Consider the following 23,790-nt stretch of genomic DNA (forward strand, 5'->3'; position numbering starts at 1 on the left):
AATTTTCATTGAAAAGATTTAGATTCCTAATTGTCATTAGAAGTTATTTAAAACTATTAGTATCGTAATACTTAGAAACTCACCTAAAAATCAGGTGCCCTAGCAGTTAATCTATCCACTTGATGGAACACTAGCCCTACATTAATTTGAAAGTCTTCTAATTTTTGAAAATATTTTTGTTGATATATAAAATAAAGGTACACAAGTTTTTTTCCCCCATTTTTTAAAAAGGTGAGTTTCCTGGGGGGTTTTTGTTTGTCTTTTTGGTTTTTTTTTAAATAATTTGTAGAAGTTCATTGTATATTCTGGATAGATGTTCTTTGTCAAATATATGTATCTGAAATATTGTCTTCTATTCTGGGCTTGCCTTTCTCTATGAATGCTATCTTTGGTGAAAAGTTTTAAATTTCAGTTAATTCCAGTTTTTCAGTCTGCAATTGTTAGATAGTGTTGCAAACATAACAGTTTGGTCAAATCTATTTACCATGTTCGGGTCTTTCACATCTTAACTAAATTTTTTTGTCTGCTTGTCCTCTCAGCTATTGAGAAATGTCATTTATTATAAATGTAGATTTCACTATTTCTCCTTTTAGTTTGTATATTTAGAGGTTTTGTTACAAAGTGAATATAAATTTAAGATCGTTTTGTCTTTCTGTTATATTTTTATGAAATATTCTTCTTTCTCTCTCTAGTAATGCTTCTTGCCTTAAAGTCTACTTTGTATTGTATTACTTAATGAGCTTTGTTTTGATTAATGGTTGTATGGCAAATTTCTTTCCATCTTTTCCTTTTTGCCTTTCTGTGTCTTTATATTTAGGGTGTGTCACTTGTAAGCACCACACAGTAACATGCCTTTAACCCCGTCTGATAATCTTTGTTTTTAAATTGAAGCATATAATTCATTTACATTAATGTAATTATTGATACATTTGGGTTTAAATCTGCCATCCCACTATTTTTTCCTACTTGTGTCGTGTTTTTTATTGATTTTCCCAGCTTTCTTGCCTTCTTTGGGTGCATCAAGTATGTTTTATTGTCCCATTCTCCTTCTCCTTAGCTGTTATTTATATATTCTTTTAAAATTATTTTAGTGGTTATCTTAGGGATTACAACATAGATCCTTGATTTATAGTTTACTTTATATTAGGTTTTTTTTGTTTTCAGCTGCTTCGTGCATAGTATGAGTCTTAGAATACTTTTGACTTCCTCGGTCTTTTTCCCCTTGATTTTCAGACATTTGATCCTGGGATGTTTTACTTTGGTGGGGGAACAAACCTGGTAATTTTGCCAACACTGTACATGAAGAATGTGGAGACTATCTTTCTTAAAGGAAATACAATTGTCTTTTGGCAAGCTGGCACGGTATGGGCAGATCATTATGATTTCATTGAAGCTAGCTTTTAGGCTATGTTAAAAGTGGTCTGTTTTTAGTTTACCTCCATTTCCAGGGCATATTTCTGTTCACAGGGAATAGCCTTTCTGGGGTCTCAGCTAAAAGCCTGAGGTGTTTAGCGATTTGCTCTCCACATTACTATGCCTTGAATTCTAACTTTTGTCTCCTCACCGCTGCGAGTCTGCCGAGAGTCTCTGTTCAGCTCTCTTACCTCCCAGTGCTGCCGTTTGGTGTTTCGGTGTCTCATCCATGCTTAGGTAATGTGTCAGTGAACCTCTTGATGAAAATTGTTTGCAGAATTTCTGGTTCTTATTTGAATTTCTCTCCTCTTCAGCCTTTGGCCCTTCCTGAGTCCTAGCTGTTTGATAGCCAGCCCACCTGTGACTTTCTGCTGGTCCTGCTATTTCCAGTCCTCCAAAGACAACAAATGACCCAAGGGAACGAATGAAGGGGCATGTGGGGCTCTTCTCAGTGTACTTGCTTTTTCTCCAGAATCTTGACCCCACAATTCCAGGTTGCCTTTGTTGCTCTTTGATGCTTTTACATAGTTGGTTTTTAAAAAATTATTATCAAATAAACGTAACAAAATTATCTTAACTATTTCTGAGTGAACAGCTCATTGATACTAAGTGCATTCGTACTGTCATGCAACTGTCGCTTCCCTCCATCTCCAGAACTTCATCATGCCTCCCCATTCACCCTCCCTTTCAGACCCTGGTCACCACCAGTGTGTTTCGTGTCTCTCTAAATGTGACCGCTCTAGATACCATTAAGTAGAATTAGAGTATTTGTCCTTTTGTGACTCAAAGTTCATCTGTGTTATAGCATGTGTCAGAATTCCCTTCCTTTTTAAGGCTGAATAATAATTCTGTTGTATGTACGTTCCACATTTTGCTTATCCGTTCATCTGTCCATGGACGCTTGGGTAGTTTTACCCTTTGGTTATTTTGAATAGTGCTGCTAAAACACAGATATGCAAATATTTCTTTAAGACCCTGCTTTGCTTAGGAGCTTCAGTTTCTCTGTATCCTGCCCAACACTTGTTATTTTCTGTGGTGGTGTTTTGTTTTGTTTTGTTTTTTGGTAGTAGCCATCTTGATGGGTGTGCGGTGATAGCTTTTTATTTTCATCCAGCTTTTATAGTTGTTCTTGACAGAGGAGTTGGTCTTAAGAAAGCGATTCTTTCACGTTTAGAAGTGGAAATGCGTGAACTGCATCTGGAGTAAATGTTATTTCACAGATGGGAGGCTGACATGTTTAAGGTCACATCTAGTAAACGGCAGAGAGGATTGAAACAGCCTGTCTGGCCCTTAACTTTATGCTCTTAACCACTGAATTATATCACTTCTCTAATACACATCTTGTTTTCCTAGACATCTTATAATCAGTCTTATTGATCCAGGACTTCGAGAGTGATTATTCCATGGTTCTCTTTCCTGGTGTTCTGGAATTTTTCTACCATCAGACTATTAAGTTGTAATACTCTGATGGCAGGAAACAATGCTTTTATGATTTCCTGCGATTTATACAGCTTTAGAGAAACATGACCGTTTTGATTTGTCAAACATTCTAGGAGACAGTTCTTAAAATAAACCTAAATTATTTTTAAATAGAATTTCTTATAACTACATTATTTTTAAAATTTTCACAAGCTGGAGAGAAGGATTTGTGACCCATTTTACAGTGATGGGAACTTGGAGCTTTAGTTGCAAAGCTGTTTTCAAGCCAGGTTTTCGACACCATGTTCTCTCTCTTTCATTCACTTTACAGTGAAATTCAGTCCAGAAATGTTCCTGTTCCTGTTCCTGTGCAGTTTACTATTTCATACCTTGCTGGTGCCCTTTCAGCAGTATAGTCAACCACTGTCATAGGAGAAAATACTGAGGCAGTTCTTTACATTTTGAGCTAATTAGACTTGTTTCTACTGCAAAATTATACTATGGGTTTTTTGTGGTTGTTTTTAAATTTTCTGTTTCTTTATTGTGTTAAGCCTTCTTAAGTCATGTTTAGAAAGGGAACTCTGAAAACACTTTATTACTTGTTGATTGATGATTGCCTCATGATTAGGCTTAGGAAAGCAAGTTCAAAAATGTTCTAACAGACAGTAGCCACTTGCTACAGAGAATTATTTGCTTATTTGTTTTTTTAAGTAAGTTTAACTTCCTAGGGTTTATCTCTAGTGTATGAGCAGTATGGATGTTCAGTATTTATAAAGATTTTTAATGCTGTTTACATTCATCTTTTCCTATCCTCTTTTTAAAAAATAAATGAAAACTTAAGAGTTTGATTAGCCAGCTCTAAGGTTGCTGGATAAACCAACTTTCACAGCTATTGGCTACAATTTTAACAGTGGCCTTTGCCTAAATAAATAGCTACCACTGACCGACCACACGTGGGGCCAGGCAGGGAAGAATAGATGAATGCAGACTACTCCGTAACTGCCCTTGGTTCATTAGTGTTGTTTTGAAAGTACTGAATTACTTGTATTTGAAGCAAAAATTTTATGAAGAGCTCCCTTAAACTTTAAGACAGAGGACTATTGTATTTATATTTGTAGTACTAACTTTCAGAATTGAATGTGACCCATAGATTAGTTTTAGAATTTGCTTCCCAAATACTTGTTTAATTTTGCAAGAAAACATTGTCCAATGAGGCACTAGATATGAGTGGATACTGTGAAAGGCTTATAATTTTTTTTTTATTGGGAGTACCATTGCCCACTGTGCCTAATATTCATTTATCCTACTTTGCTTTTCTATCATATAATGACTGTTGATTAAAAATATTTGCTGAACCATTTCTTGCAGGTAAATTAAGTAGTAAAGACTTAAGTTACTTTTTGAACTTCCGTAACAATTTTTTTTGTTTTGTGTTGTATTTAATACCATTCCCTGAGTAATGAAGCTGATTAGCCCACTTACAAAGTCACTCCTCGACTTTGCACAGGTTTATCTTTCATAAAATTTATATTTTTACATAGTGCATCTTGACGCTTTTAAGAATACTTTTGCATGCTTGCATCTGTCAGACATTAAATATTTAGGTGTCTTGATGGATTAGTTTTCCTGGTAAAGCATTAGTTAAGAGGAAAAGGTAAATCTTTTCCAAGATGGTATTAGTAGTAATATCTGTGATCTTTAAGGCCCAGCACTTTGTAGGCTGATGTCCTCCTGTCCACTGAGGACAGAGCCCTAGTTCATGAGTAGGTATTTGCCAAAGGGGTTTACGTTGACATCAGCTGGTGGAGGTTCCCTTTTACATGGACATCTGCTGGCGGAGGTTTCCTTTTCTTGTAGCAGAGGAGGAAAGACTGTAGCTCTCTCTACCTCAGCTCCTAGACACCTACCTGCCTGCCCTAGTTCATGCTTTTAAACAAGTGGTACTTCTTAATTTCTTATCTAGCTTTTATAGTTGTTTTTGGCAGGGAAGTTGGTCTTATAAGAGCTATTCTATCAAGGATAGAAGTGGAAATAAATGGAATAAGATTGTGAGGTGGATGTTGCATTACAAATAAGTACTTCGAGGTTGGTTTATCAAGCTAACTGTACAGATGAAATCAGATGCAGAAGTCTGACTTTTTCCCAGTCTGTGAAAACAGGAACAGTGAAGTGGTTCTGTCACTGATTACTCCTTCTCAGCACCCCCACCTCTCCCCAGGACCTCCCCACCCCTCCGGTCCATCTAGCTTGTGAAGGTTCTTGCCCACTTCAGGTTAGCAACCCCTGAGAGAGAACCATACATTTAAAGATTTAAAATGTAGCTTATCTCTGTGGTGATGAAACTCACATCTCTTTAGTGAATCTGATATTTGACTCAGACATTCGGCTTTCAAACATGTTTTTTCAGAACATTTTATATTTAAAATGCCTACATTTTGACTTAAAAAGGCAAAAAGAAGCAGCCACCAACTTTCTATCTTTGCTGAGCCCTCTTCAATAGGTAAATGACTAATAGTGGATTCATACAGACTACATTTTGGTTAAAAAGCCTGAGATTAAAATACTATTTTTAGGTTATTGTTTAATATTTTTTTCTTGGGATGATTTTACCTTATCTGTACTTTGAGTTTGTGTTTTAACAGAGGTTCCTGTTAGAATCTATTATGAATGCTATTGGTTACCCACAGGCTGAATTTCTTCTGATAGTGCTAATAAACAGTAAACAGAGATTTAGCGTGTTCATTTAGCAAAGCTTTTCCTATATATCATGCGCAGATCATAAGTTTATTGTGAGTATGTTGTGAATATGCATATCAGTTTAAATTATGCACACATAAACACACAGGTGTACTCATGTGTAGCTTTTTATTTTGCTTGATGGTAATTAATCATACATACTAGACATTTAATGTAAATGACTATTTGGTATTACTAATTTAAACAGCCACACTCAAGTTTGTGGGATTTCCCTTCTCTATTTTATTGTTTCTGGTATGTATCTATAATAAAAATTCAGGGTTAATATTATATGTCATTTCATTATAATCGTCATGACACCTTGACAGTCTCACATTAAAGGACAAAGATGTAGCTTTTATGCTACATCATTTGTATCTCCCTCATCCACAGTCACCTCCCATGGACTTAAGTGTTCTATGATTTACTCAAAACACTTTAACCGTCATACAGCCAGTTAATGGTAAAGCCAGAGGGCATATGAAGAATTCCTAACTTTACATCTAGTGCTTTCGTATTCAAAAATTTATAATAATTGATACTTCACTTTAGGAAAAACAGGCATTTTTCATATGACTCAGTACTTCCACTCCTAGAATTCTATCCAAGAAAAATGAAAGTGTATGTCCACAAAAAGGTCTACCTAATGTTCATAGCACTATTAGTCATAGTAGACAGAAACTAGAAGGGGCTCAAAATATCCCTCAGCTGATTAAAGAATAAGTTAAATGTGGCATATTCATAAAATGGAATACTATTCAGCACTAACAAGGAATGAAATACTGACATGTTATAGCATTGATGAACCTCAGCAACTTTATGCTTAGTGAAAAATCAGACACCAAAGATCACGTTATATGGTTTCAATTAATGAAATGTCTAAGAAAAGAAACTTATAGAAAGAGAAAGGGGGTGCTGGAAGTGTGGATTGACTGTAAACAGCTTGAAAGATTTGGCGGGGAGGGGTAATGGAAATAGTGTAGGACTGGATTGTGGCAATGATTACACAGCTATAGAAATTTACTATAAATTACTGAGCTGTAGTCTTAAATGGAGTGAATTTTATAGCATATAAATTATACTGCAATAAAACCAAAAAAGGGGGACAACTAAAAAAAACCACTCTAGCACTCTTAATTTACTCTGAAGATTACATTATATGTGCCTTTTGTCTTGTAATTCTTATAGGTAGTATCCTTTCTTCAAAAACAATAAAATCTGGCCTAATTTTTGACATTTTTCTTAGTCTAAATTAAAAATGAGTTTATTACTTAACAATATAAATATTAGTAAGTTTATATTTATATGTATATATCTCCCCTACAAGATTTGCATCATGTCCTATAGCTGTAGTACAGTTGAAACTTACAGTACTTGCCAGGTTACTAGTACTTTCTATTTTAGCTGAGAAGTAGCCTGACTGACAAAAAGTTTTTTCACTGCACCTCACTTCCCAGTATATCTTCTCTATTTGCTCTTGACCAGTTGAGCTTTGTGCTTACTGAGAGTCAGTGGTACTTGTTTTCAAACCTGTTTATGCCAGTTGTACTTCTTGTTGCTATTACATAATTTAATATGTATAAGCCAGTAAAATCTGTTCTTTGGCAAACCAGATCAAATGTTTTGGAAAGACTTCACAAAGGCAAATAGCTAAATATTGGCTTGAATTAGGTGTGGGTAATATAAAAGACTGGTATGGAAATTGTAAAAATCTAGGAGAATTTTATATTCAGATTGCTCACTCATATTCCATCTTAATGAAACTTAAAAGAGAAATGTTAGGCAATAAATATGTGTGAGTGTGTGTAAGAAAGACAACATTGAACTCTAATTACAGGACTCATTCAAAGAAAGTCTTGATATCTCAATGTATATTTTTTAACATTTTATTATTTTTTAAATATATCTTTACTGATTTCAGAGAGAGGAAGGGAGAGAGAGAGATAGAAACATCAGTAATGAGAGAGATTCATCGATTGGCTGTCTCCTGCATTCCCCCAACTGGGAGTCAAGCCCTCAACCTGGGCATGTGCCCTGACCTGGAATCAAACCCCAATCTCCTGGATCCTAGGTCGATGCTCAGCTGCTGAGCCACACCTGACTGGGCTATACATTTTAAATTAAAATGTTTAAGATGCAGGTGTGTGTGTATGCATATTTAATAGTTTCTCTATTTTACCATGTCTTCAATCTATATATGGTACTTTTCTCTACCACAGAAAATTTCTATTCAGAGGTGTAAAAATCAAATTTATAAATAATTTATTCTGTAATTGGAGTGATTATTTTCATAATGAAAAGGATTAACATTGCTTTTTAAATTACTAGATTCATGCCAGTTTTTAAGTGTAACTTGTTTTATACTGAAAAGTGAGCCAAAATCTGGATTGCAGTAGGGGAGGTTTGACGTGAAGGCATGCGTGTAAAGAGTAGCTTCAGTACATAGGAAACAGAGCCATCAAAAGGGAGGAGACATGTTCAGGAGGAATCTTGGAATTTAAGATCTTGAGGATGGTAGTGTGAAGCCTGAGAACTTGTCCGAGAAGTCAGAAGTCATCAGTGAAAATTTTGAACTCACTCAAGTTGATGTAAGGACTTCAAAAATGTGAGCACCAATGATGCTAATAAAAGAGCAGCTTTCCTTGTATCCATTAGGTATTTACCATTTTGTAAGATAAATGAAAGAAGATTGGAGGAATGATATCATATGAAGAGAGTGCTACTCATAGAGAATTTAGTAAAAATTGGTTGGAAGGTTAATATCATTGTAATTGCATTGCTAATATGGTAGAATTTCTGTTCGTGTTCAGCTTGTAGTTTTGTTTGATGTTGCTTGTAATGGCAATGCTCCTTTTAAAAGAAATGATACAAATTATCTGTTTGTTTTTGCTTTACAGCCTCTAAAATTTACTAAATTTAAGTACTATAGTACTTCAACAAATAAAAGCCATCTAAAATGTTTTTAAAAAGTTAAAATACCACAGTTTGAAGTGAGCCTTGACTATTTTTGGATTACAGATGCCTTTAAGAGTCTGGTGAAAGCTCAGGGCTTTGTTTCCAAAGTACTTGTGTGTGAACAAACACAATAATTTTATAATTTTAGGAAGTCCACAGACCCACCAAAGCCTGGGGTGATCGTGTTTAAGAACAAGAATGAATTCTATTACTAATCCTTCTGTGAATTAAAAACAGTAGTTATTTCTATGTATTTTGCTGTAAAGACTGATTTTCAAATACTGCCCAAAATAGGACTTTTATAGCCAATAATTCTGGATTACTTGTGCTCCATAAAGTGAGACACCTGTAATCAATGTTGGTAAGAAATTGAAAAGGTAACTACTGGTAAGTCATCTGTTTGAAATGACAGTAACTGCGGAGGTGTTTTAATTATGTAATATTTGATGCTGCTCCATTATTATAAGCCTTAGAGCCTTTTTTAGTATTTACCACTAAGTAATCACATCATTTGGATCTGTATTTCATTCAGCTCTCAATTTTCATTCATAGAATATGATCTTCAAGTAGAATAGTTAATAAAGTGAGACCCATGTTTGGGCATGGAATGGCTTTGGAGAGAAAGAAACATCTGGCTCTCTTTCTCCTCTGCTTTCTGCTTCCTTGCCCCTCCCTGGGTGTGTGTTTCCTTCTTTTCTCCTTTTTTCTTGGGGTAAATGGGCATTGTTTGTTTCAGTAACAACTATAAATTGGAAAGTCTTTTATATAACTTAGGAGGTAATAGAAAATTCTATGTTGCTTATGGTAGTTAGAAGTGTTTCTCACCTAAAAAATTGATTGCTTTTGGAATTTTATTTCCTTTACTGTTGTAGCTTACAATGGTTATTATGTCTCAAGAGTTGTACTCATGTTTATATGATTTTGTTTTCACTGCAGGACCGTGTATATGTACAACAAAATAATGTGGAGAATGTCTACAATTTGGGATTAATTATTTTTCGAGATCAAGTTGTACGTTATGGGTGTATTAGGGATCACCTACGACAAACGTTATTGGATATGATTGCAAGAGAGCGGAAAGGAGAAGTTGTAGATCGGTATTCATCTTTTAACTCATTGGGTTTTGGTTTTTAGCAGTTATATCCTGAGAACCAATTCACTGTCAGATTTTTATTAGATAAAATTTTGATTGTCTAGCACATTATGAAAATTTTCAAAAACATCACAGTTAACAAAATTACATAGATATTAACTTAAAGACACACTTCTGTTTTTAGAAGAGACCATCTTAAGCTTTTATTTGATATACTTTTTTAAAGCACAAATCAGCCATTAGTCTTCCCATTTGATTTTTTTTTTTTTTTTTTTTTACTACATTTCACTGAAAATATTTTATTAGCCTTTTGGATAGAAACGGGAATTTATTTGCCAGGAAGGGTGATCCCATCATACTTCTGCTGGAACCAGCGCATGGCCGCCGCCTCTTTGCTGATTCTGTGATGGGCCCCAATGTAGCCTGTCCTGTGTTTCTTTCTGCGATGCTAAAACCTAGCCTGCCCAGCATATAGAACTCCATGCCAGAGATACCAGTGCTTAGGGCATATTTGATGCCCAGATCGATGTGTTCCTGGATCCCCAAACCAAAGTTTCCAGTATCTAAGAAGTTATTTTTTCGTAATTTGTACTCTCGCACCTTTAGACCTTTCTCCAAGATTTCTTCTGCCTTGGCCCCAGGGACTGTACAGTGAGCAGTAATCTTCCTTTGATTTTTCATGTATTTTTTATGCTGGCATTTTGTTCTTTTTCTGGCTGTGTGATAACATTTTTTTTCTTTGTCTTTTTCTTTAGTGCCCTCTTACTAGCCTTCATTCTTAACATATTTAAAGAAAAACGTTGAACAAGTCTAAAAAGACGACGAACTGCTGTACTGTTGTGTTCTCATGTTCCTTCTGACACGATATTAGTGCCATTTTTGTGACACCAGCTATAGTGGCTTAACACATGCAAGGTTGATTTCTCTGTTTCCCGATCCAAAGCAGCTATTAGTTGAAGACTTGTAAAGTTCTTTTTATGTCCGCTTTGGTGCTTGGTCAGGATTGCCCAAAAGCCATTTGGTACCAAAATTTATATGTTCAAACAGCACAGCCTCCTTTCCTCTTCCCTGCTTTCTGATAAGCAGCCTTTTTATTCTCTCTGTGTATTTAAATACACAGGAATATTTAGGCACCTTAAACATAATTCTTTCAAATGTTTACGTTATCACTGCCTGAGAACAACTTGAGTTACATACCTGTGCAGTCAAGATATGCTTTCTAATTAAAAGTACTTTAAAACCTCATGTTACAACGATGCTGCTTCTGGGAGATTGGTCACTTTGATTAAAAAAAGCGTTCGGAAATTCTAGCTATTTCTGTTGTATTTTTTGTATGAATCTTTGATACGATTTAATATTCAAGTGGTTTAACTTCTTTTGACAGAGGCGCAATAAGAAATGCGTGCCAGATGTTAATGATTTTAGGTCTTGAAGGACGGTCAGTCTATGAAGAGGATTTTGAGGCTCCTTTTTTGGAAATGTCTGCAGAATTTTTTCAGGTAATCAGTGGAGATATAAATAAGTGCTCTTTTAAGATGTTCATGAAGTTATTGAGTGTGGTTACTAATTTGAACATTTTGACCTTTTTTTGCTGAAGCCCTTTGGGGGATAGCATGCAAACAATATCCTTCAGCGTACCTACCCCACACTCTCACATTCCAGTGAAGGAATTTACTGAAAACAAATCAGACAGTTTGGACTTACATACATTGTTTTTTAAATTGTATATTATAAAACATACTCAGAAATAGCTGTAACATTTTATTATATTTATATGTTCCAAATTATTTACTACAAATTAATAGGCAGTGCATCACCAGTGAAATTTCACTATTCAGGCTTTTGGTAATATAAATAAATAGTGAAATAAATGTAGAAATACGCATGATCCACGTAGTGCATATATGTCTTGAAGACTGTTGATTGGGAAATCATAGGTCAGTAAGTACAACCTTGATAGAAATGTGCAGCAGTATATACAACCCAAAACCAACTGCATTGCTGAAAGTGAAGCTAAACTAGTACTAATTTATATGTTGAATGATGATAACAATAACCGAGTACCATGGCGAATGTAAGACAGCATTTAAAAGGTAATAATGGTAACCAGGGTTTATCAAGATGGTCTCGCCAAGGTTTTTGTTTGGTGTGTTAATGTCTGCTCTCAGAAATTTGATTATTTTCAAGGACTAAAACTATTTTTTGTTAGGAAAGTAGGAAGTGGTGGTAAATTTGTATATAGTTCATCAACATGTCTTTTATTATGTAATTCTTAGATATATTCATTAATCCTACTTTCAGATAGGTTTAAATCATTTGGGTTAACATTTATAATGTAGTGGAACTTCTATAAGGCTGGTGTTAGCAGACATGATTAATAGTTGTTTAAAAGCTCTATTTTTCCAAATTCAATCTGTATACTCCTTTGAGACTGGGAGTGGGGGTGGCAGGACGACTTTAGTAACTAGCAGTATGCCAGCAAAACTATATGCTAAACATGATGACTCTTTCTAGGCATAATTTTACATTAAAACAGATCAAAGAAGAATTTGCCACTCTCACTTGGAGTCAGATGCTTGATGCTGGCATATGTTTACTTTTTCTGCTCTTGGGAGTACATCGGCAGTATTTGAAAAACTGCTCAAGGATAATGTATGAATTTAGCCTTCTGTAAGGGATGCTTTAAAGGGTGTAACTCAAACTGTATGAATGTGCAATAAACTATATAAAATGTTAATAGTGCTTATGAGACTTAGTTCGCTTTATGATAAACACTATAGAAACCTACTTAGAAGCAGAAACACATTTTGCTTCTGTGTTTTTAAAGAATCATGTTTCCTATTTGCAGATGGAAAGTCAGAAATTTTTAGCAGAGAACAGTGCTTCAGTATACATAAAGAAAGTAGAAGCTAGAATTAATGAAGAAATAGAACGGGTGATGCACTGCCTTGACAAATCAACTGAAGAGCCAATTGTAAAGGTGGTGGAGAGGGAACTTATTTCCAAGCACATGAAAACTATAGTAGAAATGGAGAATTCTGGGCTAGTACATATGTTGAAAAATGGAAAGACAGAAGGTAAGTCTTAGCAGCTGGAAAAAAACAATTCAACCAAGTTCTCAATAATATTTTAAAGTTTTCCTATAATCAAAATAGATTACGAATGTCAGTTTTCAAGAAGTTGTGTGTGTCATTAATTTATTTGTTATTTTGATAGGATTTAATGGTAAAGCTTTGCATTTATTGAGGACTTTAGATGTTTCTAATGAATTTAGTGGCTTTTTTTCTAGCTTTCGTCTCACTTTAACCCAAAAGATAAATTTAATATTGATGAGGCCAAAAAGCTCATCTATTCCTGTACTTTTGTGTTATAAGCTGGAGGGTTTGGACTATTCCCACATACTGTCCTATAGTTTTTGTGATTCGTTTAAAATTTGAAGTTCCAATCTTAAAATTTTTGTAGGCTTTCCTATGGGAGATAATTGTGTACAGTGGCAAAATTGAATAGCAATAGAGACCATGTGTGCCTCACAAATCTAAAATATTTACTATTCTGGCACTTGACAGAAAAAAAAAAAAATCTCATCCTTTGATCTAGAAGCTGCTGTTTTAACTCCATTTTTTTCAAAAGTTCTTGATTATAAAACTTATATCATTCTGACACTATGGTCTCCCTATACAGTGTTCAAAGAAACACTAGACATACGGAAAAGCAGTATTTCAACTCTACATTTAATTTTGTGATGAAAATGATATAGCCCGGCCGGGCGTGGCTCAGCAGTTGAGCATCGACCTAGGATCCAGGCTATCAGGGTTCGATTCCTGGTCAGGGCACATGCCCGGGTTGCGGGCTGCAGCCCATCAATGACTCTCTCATCATTGATGTTTCTATCTCTCCCTCCCTCTCCCTTCCTTTCTCTGAAATCAATAAAGATATATTTTAAAAAAAAAAGAAATACTTAAGAAAAAAGAAAATGATATAAAAAATGGACAGTGTCTAAAGTTTCATTCTAAATAAAAACAAGATAGTGAGATAAACCAACTTCTAAAATACAGGTACTGGCTTTAATACATCACCTGGGAAATCTGGAGTCTGCTCTGAGGAAAATATTAAAGAATAGGAATTTATGCTATAAATTTCATGAACTTTACCATGATATGTAATGAAATAATACTAGCATGTTTCTTTTTATTTGTTTTCATGCTTATCATTTGAACTTTTGGAATAGACATGTTTAAAAATGTTTGTAAGACTTGAATTGGTTTAAAAAATTTTTTTCTTTATTTCATTGACTAAAAATTACACCATAATTAAAGTTGTCCTTTTGATATACAATTTGTAGTAATATACTAGGTTCTAGATTAGAATTATTTAGAATAAATAATGCAGAAACTAAAAATTGTAGTTTTCATTTTTATGGCTTTGTTGTGCTGTTTGTGCATCTTCTCTTCCATGTAAACTAAAATTGCTGAGACATTTTACTGCTGCTTTCAAAGCATCTCATCTGGAACCCATATCATAAATTTTAATAATAACCATTAACTAGCCTGTTTTTTCCTTTTTTTCTGTTTTGCTGGGGTGGTTTTTAGTAGTTTTTCATGTCCTTAAATGATTGTAATGGCAAAATAAGTTTAAGTATCACAAATAAGCATGAACAGAGATTCGCGGTTTTTTCTTAATCTTAAATGTAGCTGATTTGTGTTTGCTTTCTGATTGCAGACCTTGCTTGCATGTACAAGTTGTTTAGTCGTGTGCCAAATGGTTTGAAAACAATGTGTGAGTGTATGAGCTCCTATTTGAGAGAGCAGGGGAAAGCCCTTGTTTCTGAGGAAGGTGAAGGAAAGAATCCCGTTGATTATATCCAGGTAAGTAAATACAGAAGATTCTCTTTAAGTTTATAATAAACTAATGTTAACAAGCGCTAAAAAGGTCACTTTTACTATGCTATGTATTATGTATTTTTGACATAATTATCCCCGTGGTAAACTAATATATATAATTATCCTAAATATTTGAGTTTTGCAAAGTTTGTATGTACCAGGGAGCCAGATTCAGCTGCTGCTTTTCATTTACTCTGTCTGGTAAAGACCTTATGTAAATAGTCTTAAGAATGAAAGTTATTCCTTTCTGCTTTTTTATATGCCTAAGTGTTAATATGTTTTAGTGTGTTAAAAAGACGTGTTAAATACTTTTTGTTTCAAAATAGTAGGAATAAATTAGACTCTTAAGTTTTCATGTTTCCTACACTTTCAAGCAATAGTAGGAATAAATTACACTCTAAGTTTTTCATGTTTTAATGTAAATAATGGGCTGTTGTGGTACATCTTTAAAGCTAGTTTTCTCGGGCTTGCCCATTAGTAAAGACAGAGGATGGCGAGAAACAAGTGAGGAGGTTCTTTGATTCACCCTCAGTAGAGTAATACATAAATGGAAAATAGAATACGTCTGTCATCAGTGGCATTTTTAATATAGGCTTAGGTATAGGCTTGAAAATAATACAGAATCTGTAAGTTTAACACTGAACTCAGTGCACACATTTATATTACCAACAAAGTTAAAAATAAACATACATGTTTGTACGTATATTGCTTCTAGAAACATTATTATAATGTATCTTAAATTCCTTTGTTTTTATTTGGAAGGGCTTATTGGATCTGAAGAGTAGGTTTGATCGCTTCCTGCAGGAATCATTTAATAATGACCGGCTCTTTAAACAAACTATTGCGGGTGACTTTGAGTATTTTCTCAACCTTAACTCCAGGTCCCCTGAATACCTCTCATTATTTATTGATGATAAGTTGAAAAAGGGAGTCAAAGGGGTAAGTATAATATATTTTAAAATACATTTAAATTTTACTTGTAGATAAAAAATTGTATATAAACTTACGAAATCAGATATAAAATTAGGAAATTTTGTAGGTATAAAAGTAAGCATAGCCCTTTGCTGTGGTTAAATGTAAAAGGATTGTTTACGGTATTTGAAACGGCCAGAGGTACTTTGACATTTCACTTAACGTGAAAAACAACACAACCATAGCTGTTAGTGTTCAGACTGCGAGGGTTCAGTATGCTATATAGATAATAAGGAACTAGAAAACAACTATCCATGGCACAGAATGTTGTTGTTCTCATCTGGTTCTTGGGGTTATGTATAAAATAATAACTTGGATGCCAAGAATTTGAAGGCATAGACTGGAATCACTTTCAGAAAATAGTTCGAAGGCATATGGTGAAGCTCAGTTTTAAGCTTTTATTGTATATCTGGGACCTTGGGAGCTCACTATAGCATAGAAAATCAAATTAAGCATATTGTGATCGCATAGAAATTGGTCTTTGTTACTTCATCTTAGAATTTGTGAGACAAAAGGGAAAAGCAACAAATGACCACAGGTTTTACAGCTGCTATAACAGAAACAAACGGAAGATCAAGACACAGAATAAAACCAGACACATTTGTTTGATCTTCCGTATTTTTTAATATAAGCTTAATACAGCCTGCCACAGTGTCACCTTCTCTATTTAAAAAATAAGGGGTAAGGGGCCTTTTTACTCTTCAAATTATAACAAATTACTATGCTTCTGTTTGCACAGTTTAGGTTTTGAATGATTTTATATGCAAATACCTGTCTTGGCTCTGTAAGTTCCTACGTAAATATTATTCAGAGGCATTGTAAAATATTCTTGTTTTGCAATCACAATTTTATTTCATCTGTTCTTCGTATCTTTTAATCCAGCCATGTACCATTTCAGTGGTAGCTCTAGGGAATGGAACTCCACCCTCATCCACCCCTGACTGATGCTGCACTAGGACAGGGTGTAGAATTGTGCTGTGCTGCTGTATGAAGTAGGAGGCACCTTCTCTAACGAGATCCCTCCTGTCATAGCTCAACCAGATATTTGTTTGTTCTCATGGTATTGTGCTATTTTTGTACAACTAAAATTTTGGAATTACTAAGTAGTCTTTTAATTGATTTTGCAGCTAACAGAACAAGAAGTAGAAACAATATTGGATAAGGCAATGGTCCTTTTTAGGTTTATGCAAGAAAAAGATGTATTTGAACGTTATTATAAACAACACTTGGCAAGGAGACTTCTCACAAATAAAAGTGTTTCTGATGACTCTGAAAAAAATATGATATCTAAGTTAAAGGTAAGGTATATATAAATAAGATGGAGTGTACCTAGCTAATGTTTGTCACATGATTAACACCAACATTTGATTGGAAAATATTTAATTGATTTAAAATACTATTTTTATAAGTTAAGAAAGCTGTACTTATATTTGTTCAAGTTCTCAGACATTCAATTTGTCGGCATTTCTCTTGATGTGACAGGATACATTCATGGAAATCTGGGTAGGATTATGCAAGGGAGACAAAGGGAATATTACTGTGCAGTCTATCATAAAGGTGTGGTCCATAGATCACCTGTACTACCTGTATCACTTGTGCTTGTTAACAGAATTCTGGGCCCCTGCCTTTCAGAATATCCAAAAGTGACTTGGAATCTGCATTTTAAAATAAAGTCTGTGGGTTATTCTTAAACACACCAAAGTTTGGTTCTTGTAGTCCTAGAGCAACTATTGGAAAGATTGAGAAATGGTGACAGTAACATGGAATAGTTTGTTTCTTTGTATGTTTTCTCATAGAAAAAGCCTTAGTTTATTTGTGTATGTTTGTTGTTTTTTCCACAGACTGAGTGTGGATGTCAATTCACATCAAAACTGGAAGGAATGTTTAGGGATATGAGCATCTCAAACACAACTATGGATGAATTCAGGCAACATCTGCAGGCAACTGGGGTAAAATCTTCTATTAATTTCTACTTACACATATGTGTTTCTGTGTAAAAAGTCTTTTGTAATGGGCACTTTCACCCATACATCAAATAACTGCTGTTGTCATTTTTTAAAATGTCATTAGTGACAACATATTGTCTGAGTGCTTAAAAATATTTTCCCCCATATAACCTCTTTTTTAACTATTAATGCTAAATTACTTTTCGTATTCTTCTAAAACTTAGTTTACCCTCCACTTGAAAATGTGCTGAAAGTAAGTAGAATGGTTCTGCCGTTACGTCACTATAGACTGTGGGAAGAACCTTGGGCTCACGCCAGCTTACTGAGTTACAGTTCTCTTCCTTTCGCTTGACCCCAGGATTGTGCTGTCGGCTACCTCATATTTAATTGATACGAGATGGGCCCAGTGTCCTCACTGTTGGGAGGAGAGGTTGAGCCTGGGTATAAAAACTCTGACACTAGCATTTTATAGGTGTGGTTTTGTATTGTGACTCCCAGAAGGCAGCGAGCTGCAGTTTGTATGGCTTTGGTGTCCAGTGGGGTTTTGTGAGGATTTAATAAAGTTCAAAATTTTGTTTCTTTAACTCTTTTTCAACTTTCTCTTGTTTAGAGAACGTTTCTCAAGTGACTGTATATCACTTTGTAATTAAGACATGTCACAACCATTTTTTAAAAATAGGAGGTCTTTCCTTTGATATTTAAATATTAGATTATCACTTCTATGGTTTCACAGTCTCATAAGAAACAAAATATGCAAAAATAGCTACTTTTGTAGAAATGGACAAGTACTTAAGTCATTCTGACCCTAAAGAATTTGTGGTCCCTCTTCATTGTAAGTAGTTATGTAATGATTTTCCTCAAGATGTTTGCAGTGGAGAAGGGCTGAGAGCAGGAAAGACACAAGTCTGTGATGTATAGGATTTGGGTGTGCAGGAACTGAATAATGTGATTATCTTAGATAGTATTTTTTTTAGATTGTTAGGGATTTGTATTTCAATTTGTCTGATATATTGGTATGATTGTATTTTCATATGGTACAATTTTTTTCTGTTTATTTTTTCTTCCACTGAACTTGCACATATTCAGAGATACAGGGAAAGTAACCTGGTCTAAATAAAGACTCTTAAAAGCACCTGTAAGGGACTGTTCCTGATGTCTAATTACTTGTCTATGATAGTTAAAGGCCTTTTGATATGAAAATTATGTTCTTTACTTTTGATCACTTTGTTGCAGTTGTTTCATTTAAAAAAGGAGGGGTGACTTTTCAACATAATGATTTCATCAGGTTTTTTGCCTTTGTTATTTTTTATTGTTACAAAGTTTGTGAATTTTCTAATCTTCCATTTTGATTATTCAGCTATATCCTTCATGGTGTGGTAGAATACTTGTTTAATAATTTGTTAACCACAATAAGTAGAGTACTTATCAAGATGCTTAGAGTTATATATCTGCTAATTCAGTCGCAGTTTCTATTTACTGTAAGGTCATTATTTGCATGCAGTTATTAGCTTTTTATAATTGTCTATGCTAAGACCTTAAGCCTTAAGTGTCCTAAGCCTTAACCTACATTAGAAAGATTTGACAAAAAGTGGCAGAGTAATCAAATAAATTCTGAGCTTTCTGAAATTTTTGAGCACTTTTAAAATCCTCAAGCAGGTGATTCTCTAGCCATTTCGGCCTGTTGAAATATACTAAGAAAGTGACTCTTCCATATAGAGAAGAGATAAAAGACTACTGTTTTGGGTGGATTGAACCAAGTTGTGAGCTCCACTCCCCACCCCATCCCCCCAATTTGCAAAGTACCAACAGTTCTCAGCCCTCCTTCATTCACCATCTGATTCTCTGCTATGGTCCTTTCCTGTGCATCATCTAGGATTTCTAGTTTTAGTTTCTTTAAAACAGAGTAATCATTTAGTAGGTATTTGTGAAGAAATCTCAGTATGGAATACTTCATGATATTCTTGTAAGTTCATCTCTTCCTTTTAGGAATCGATGTCACTAAATCATTCTGGTTATATAAAAATGCAGTAATGGTATAGAACAAGCTATGAATATCAATAAAGATACGATTTCATCTTTAAGAGTTTTTGATGTCCATTTTTGTTTTCGTAAAAATTTAATTTGTTTAAAAAGAAGAAAATATCTAATGTGACAGTGATGCTAGCATCTATTTTGTAGAGGTATAGTCATGCACTATTCAAATACTCAGAGCACCCACTACGTAGAATTGGATCTAGTGTCTGTGAAAGGTTGGTAGAATGTGAAATATATCAAAAACATGATCAGTATGTTTCAAATGTGAATGGAATAGACATATTTTATTTGCGTGTTAAGATGGTAAAAATACTTTAAAAGCTGAGGTGAGAGATATCCTAGAATTTTCTTTAAAATGACACAGATATGACCACTCAACATTTTATCTAAAAAGGTTTCTCAATGACACCAGTAATCCATTGTTCACATGCTAACAGCTGTCCTTTGGTCAGTGCTTTAAAGTCAACATCTTAAGCAGTAATTATAAGTAACTCATCAGGAGAGTTAAAATTTGAAAAACACGGTTAATCTAACCTTTTAGAAGATAATGTTTTATTTGCTTACTATCAGACATGGGGCTTTGATAACTAACCGTTTCTATACAGAGCTGATAACAAGTCCTAGTTAATGGTTGGGGAACGTCTCTCTCTTCTCTGCACAGGTATCTTTAGGTGGTGTTGACCTCACAGTTCGGGTGCTCACAACAGGCTACTGGCCTACTCAGTCAGCCACACCGAAGTGCAACATCCCGCCAGCGCCACGGCATGCTTTCGAGATATTCAGAAGGTAAGTAGATGAAGCTTCACATTGCTAAGGCAGAGAGCCATCCAGAATTGAAATAAATGTGAGCGTTTGTGGTGTCCCTGATTTGAAGAGGAATATGCTCCTTGTTTTAACTTCATGTTCAAATGGGGAATTCTCCTGGATGCTTTCAGTATGCATTGCATAAACTCTTCAGAAGAATATCTTACTGATGTCCTTCAGCGTGAGTGCATGATTAGGAGTAGAGTTTGGATTGATGATGTCTGCCACTGGTTTAGGGCATATTGATCACTGGGTTACTGTGGAGAAAGGTGGTCTTACGAACAGCAGTGGCTGAACAGCAGGCCAGGGGCAAAGGGTCCAGTAGAAATTATTTAGTGTACTACTTTTCTCCTGTAATATACAGCTAACTTAAGTCTGTCTTTTTCTCTTTGTGCCTCTCTTCACCCCCTTTCCCCTCTCACTTGTTTGTTCCCTCTTATATAAAAAATTAGAACTGAACTTGATTCTTAAGGTTTCCTTTGTCTTTATCTTACATATGTGTTTCTTTAAGGGTTGTTATCCTGTAGTTCATAATTTCAGATATGTAAATTGTGTGATTCTCTAAAACCTGGTTTGATTTGCTGAAGGTTTTACTTAGCGAAACACAGTGGTCGACAGCTCACACTCCAGCATCATATGGGTTCTGCAGATCTCAATGCCACCTTTTATGGACCAGTTAAAAAGGTAAATATTGATAGTTTGAACATATTTAAATTAAGTAACTTGAAATTAGTCTATAGAACTGATTTGTGGTTTTTGTTGACTTGTGTTGAGTATTTCTCATTTCCCTACTTGTTTGAAATATTTAAAAGGGGGATCTTTGGCTTTGATTTATTTACCTCTGTTCCCTCAGTTGCTAAATAAAACTGAGTTGATTCGAGGGCATACAAAGCTGTAAATCCCTTTTCAAAATTCTTAGTCTCCTATAATCCTTACTAGTTTTCAACAATCAAAACTCAGAACATTAACGCTTGAGATTTTTAGATGCACGAGATGTTACTAAAGTGATTATTTTAAAGTGAGCACTAGTGAATTGCCTTAATTTAAAAAAAGTAGTCATGCCCAGCTGGGCATGGCTCAGCGGTTGGGCATCGACCTGGGATCCAGGCGATTGAGGTTCGATTCCCAGTCAGGGCACATGCCCAGGTTGCGGGCTCGATCCCCAGTTGGGGGCGTGCGGGAGGCAGCCGATAGGTGACTCATCATTGATGTTTCTATCTCTCTCTCCTCCCTTCCTGTCTCTGAAATCAATAAAGACATATTTAAAAAAAAAAAAAAAAAAAAAAGTAATCACTTATTTATATCTAAAATTGTGAGGTTTAGAGTATTTTCATTGCTTGATATAACTCAACTCAGGTTTGTTTTTTTTAAGTAGAAAAGTAATAAGCTTCTAGTATTCTAACATTAAAGAATGATACCTAAGTTGTCATCTAGGCAGCAAATAACTGTTTGATTCTATATTGTAATTCAAATTTCAGTGGTTTTATATGATATCACTATAACACCAAAGTTTTTTTAATTTTGGAAATGGCTACATGTATTCTAATTTTTATATTTAATTGAAATGGGAAATACTCCTTATAATTCATTTAGTTGAATAATGTTAGAAACTGTTTTATACAGGGTGGGGCAACTGTAGGTATACAGCTGTTTGCATGGAAAATAATACAAGAATAAACTTTATTTCCCATACTCACCCTGTGCACTTACTTTCACCTCGCCCTGTATTTTAGTGTAAATGGGAAGGTCAAGGATACTGAAAAACTCAGCTTTTAATTATTGTTTATTTTTATTTTAAAGGAGAGGTTTTTTCCTAAGTAATCATTTTGTCTTTTGAAGTTTTATGAAACAGATCAGGTTTTTAAAACAATTTATATGTTAATTATTGAAGACTTACAGTTCTCCTTTGTACTTAAATCATAGAGCAGGAACAGGCTGTATGGGTGGCGGAGGATTCCCCCACATCCTATGTTATCATTTGATATCTTACTGTGATCAGGCCACACAGAAAGAAACTAACCATAGTACTTTTGGTAGCGGTGTAATGGACTGATGTCTTACAAGTCCTTTATTATCCTATTGTGTACTATAAAAATAACTTTAGTTATAAAATAAAATTGTTCCTACACGCACACAGAAAGACAATACTAAATAAAGACTTTGTGTATCTGTACATGCACACACATATACACACACAGAGATGTTTTTGAATATTATTTTCTTATAGGAATAAGTTAATGTGTTTTGTAAAGGAGGGGGGAGGGTTGGTCATTACAGGGATTATTTCTCAAGCATACTGTTCGAATTACCATGAGGTGATTATATCTTTTTTATGCTTTTTAAAAAATGAAACAGGAAGATGGATCTGAAGTTGGTGTTGGAGGGGCACAAGTCACTGGCTCTAATACACGGAAGCACATATTGCAAGTCTCCACTTTCCAGATGACCATATTAATGCTCTTTAATAACAGAGAAAAATATACGTTTGAGGTATGCATTGGTTACATAGAATTATTATTTGAGGATTATTATTATTATTATTATTATTACTGTTTGAGTAACCTTTGAGTACCATTAGAGAAAACAACATAAAATTGGGCTTATGGAACTATATGAACATCTTACATTTGTTGGGTTGCGTTTTATTTGGCTTTTTAAAATCACCTTTATTGGTGTATGTTTTATATAATAAACATACCCCATATAAGTGCACAGTTTGATGCGTTTTAACACATTAAGTGCACAGTTTGATGCGTTTTAACACATGTACGTACCTGTGTAACTGCCATCACAGTCTATAGACTATTACCCCCTCAAATTTTTATACTTTCTTGCAGTCAGTTTCCTCCCACTGTCCCCATACACAGGTGGCCAGTGATCTGCTTTATATCACCGTAGATTAGCTTTGCCTCTCTAGCATTTCCTGTAAATGGAATCATACAATGCATATTGCTTTTGTGGCGCTTCTTTTACATAGCACAGTTTCAAGTAATCTGTGTTGTTGCATGTGTAGTTTCAGTAGTTTATTTTGTATTACTGAGTGATACTCCATTATATGGATGTACTATTTGAGTATGCATCTTTCTGTTGATGACCATAGGAGTTGTTATCAGATTGAGGTTATTATGATAAGGCTACATGTTTAACTTTAAGAAACTGCCAAACTGTGTCCCACACTGCCATTTTACATTCCCACCATCAGTGTAGGAGACTTCCAGTTGCCCCACACACTTTCCAAAATTTAGTATCATCAGTCTTTTTAATATTAGCCAATTTAACTGATGTGTAATTATAATTCATTGTGGATTTAATTTGCTTTTCCTTGATGACTAATGATGAGCATCTTTTATGTGCTCATATGCCACTTATGTGTCTTGTTTATATCTTTGAGTTTTTTGAAAGGTCTTTATAAATTCTGTATATAAACCCTTGTCAGATCTATGTCCTATGAATGTTTTCTCACAGTCTGTTGATTGCCTTTTCAGTTTCTTAGTGGTATGTTTTCTTTTTCCTTTTTTAAAATATTTTTGACACTATT

At 34.6% G+C, this 23,790-nt stretch overlaps 1 protein-coding gene across 3 annotated transcripts in view; it reads left to right on the forward strand.

Annotated features, from left to right (window-relative positions):
* CUL3 (cullin 3) overlaps positions 1-23,790 on the forward strand; it is an 82,646-nt gene that overhangs the window by 48,903 nt on the left and 9,953 nt on the right. For all 3 annotated transcript variants that reach the window (XM_087819560.1, XM_087819561.1, XM_016197707.2), the window contains 10 exons: positions 9,460-9,620; positions 11,001-11,115; positions 12,465-12,693; positions 14,336-14,481; positions 15,259-15,435; positions 16,596-16,766; positions 17,310-17,417; positions 20,110-20,234; positions 20,840-20,936; positions 22,608-22,742. In XM_087819560.1, the coding sequence (XP_087675686.1) occupies positions 9,460-9,620; positions 11,001-11,115; positions 12,465-12,693; positions 14,336-14,481; positions 15,259-15,435; positions 16,596-16,766; positions 17,310-17,417; positions 20,110-20,234; positions 20,840-20,936; positions 22,608-22,742 (1,464 nt within the window). The remainder of the gene's footprint in view (positions 1-9,459; positions 9,621-11,000; positions 11,116-12,464; positions 12,694-14,335; positions 14,482-15,258; positions 15,436-16,595; positions 16,767-17,309; positions 17,418-20,109; positions 20,235-20,839; positions 20,937-22,607; positions 22,743-23,790) is intronic.

The sequence above is a fragment of the Miniopterus natalensis genome, chromosome 8 (assembly GCF_054644295.1).
Source record: "Miniopterus natalensis isolate mMinNat1 chromosome 8, mMinNat1.hap1, whole genome shotgun sequence".
NCBI lineage: Eukaryota > Metazoa > Chordata > Mammalia > Chiroptera > Miniopteridae > Miniopterus > Miniopterus natalensis.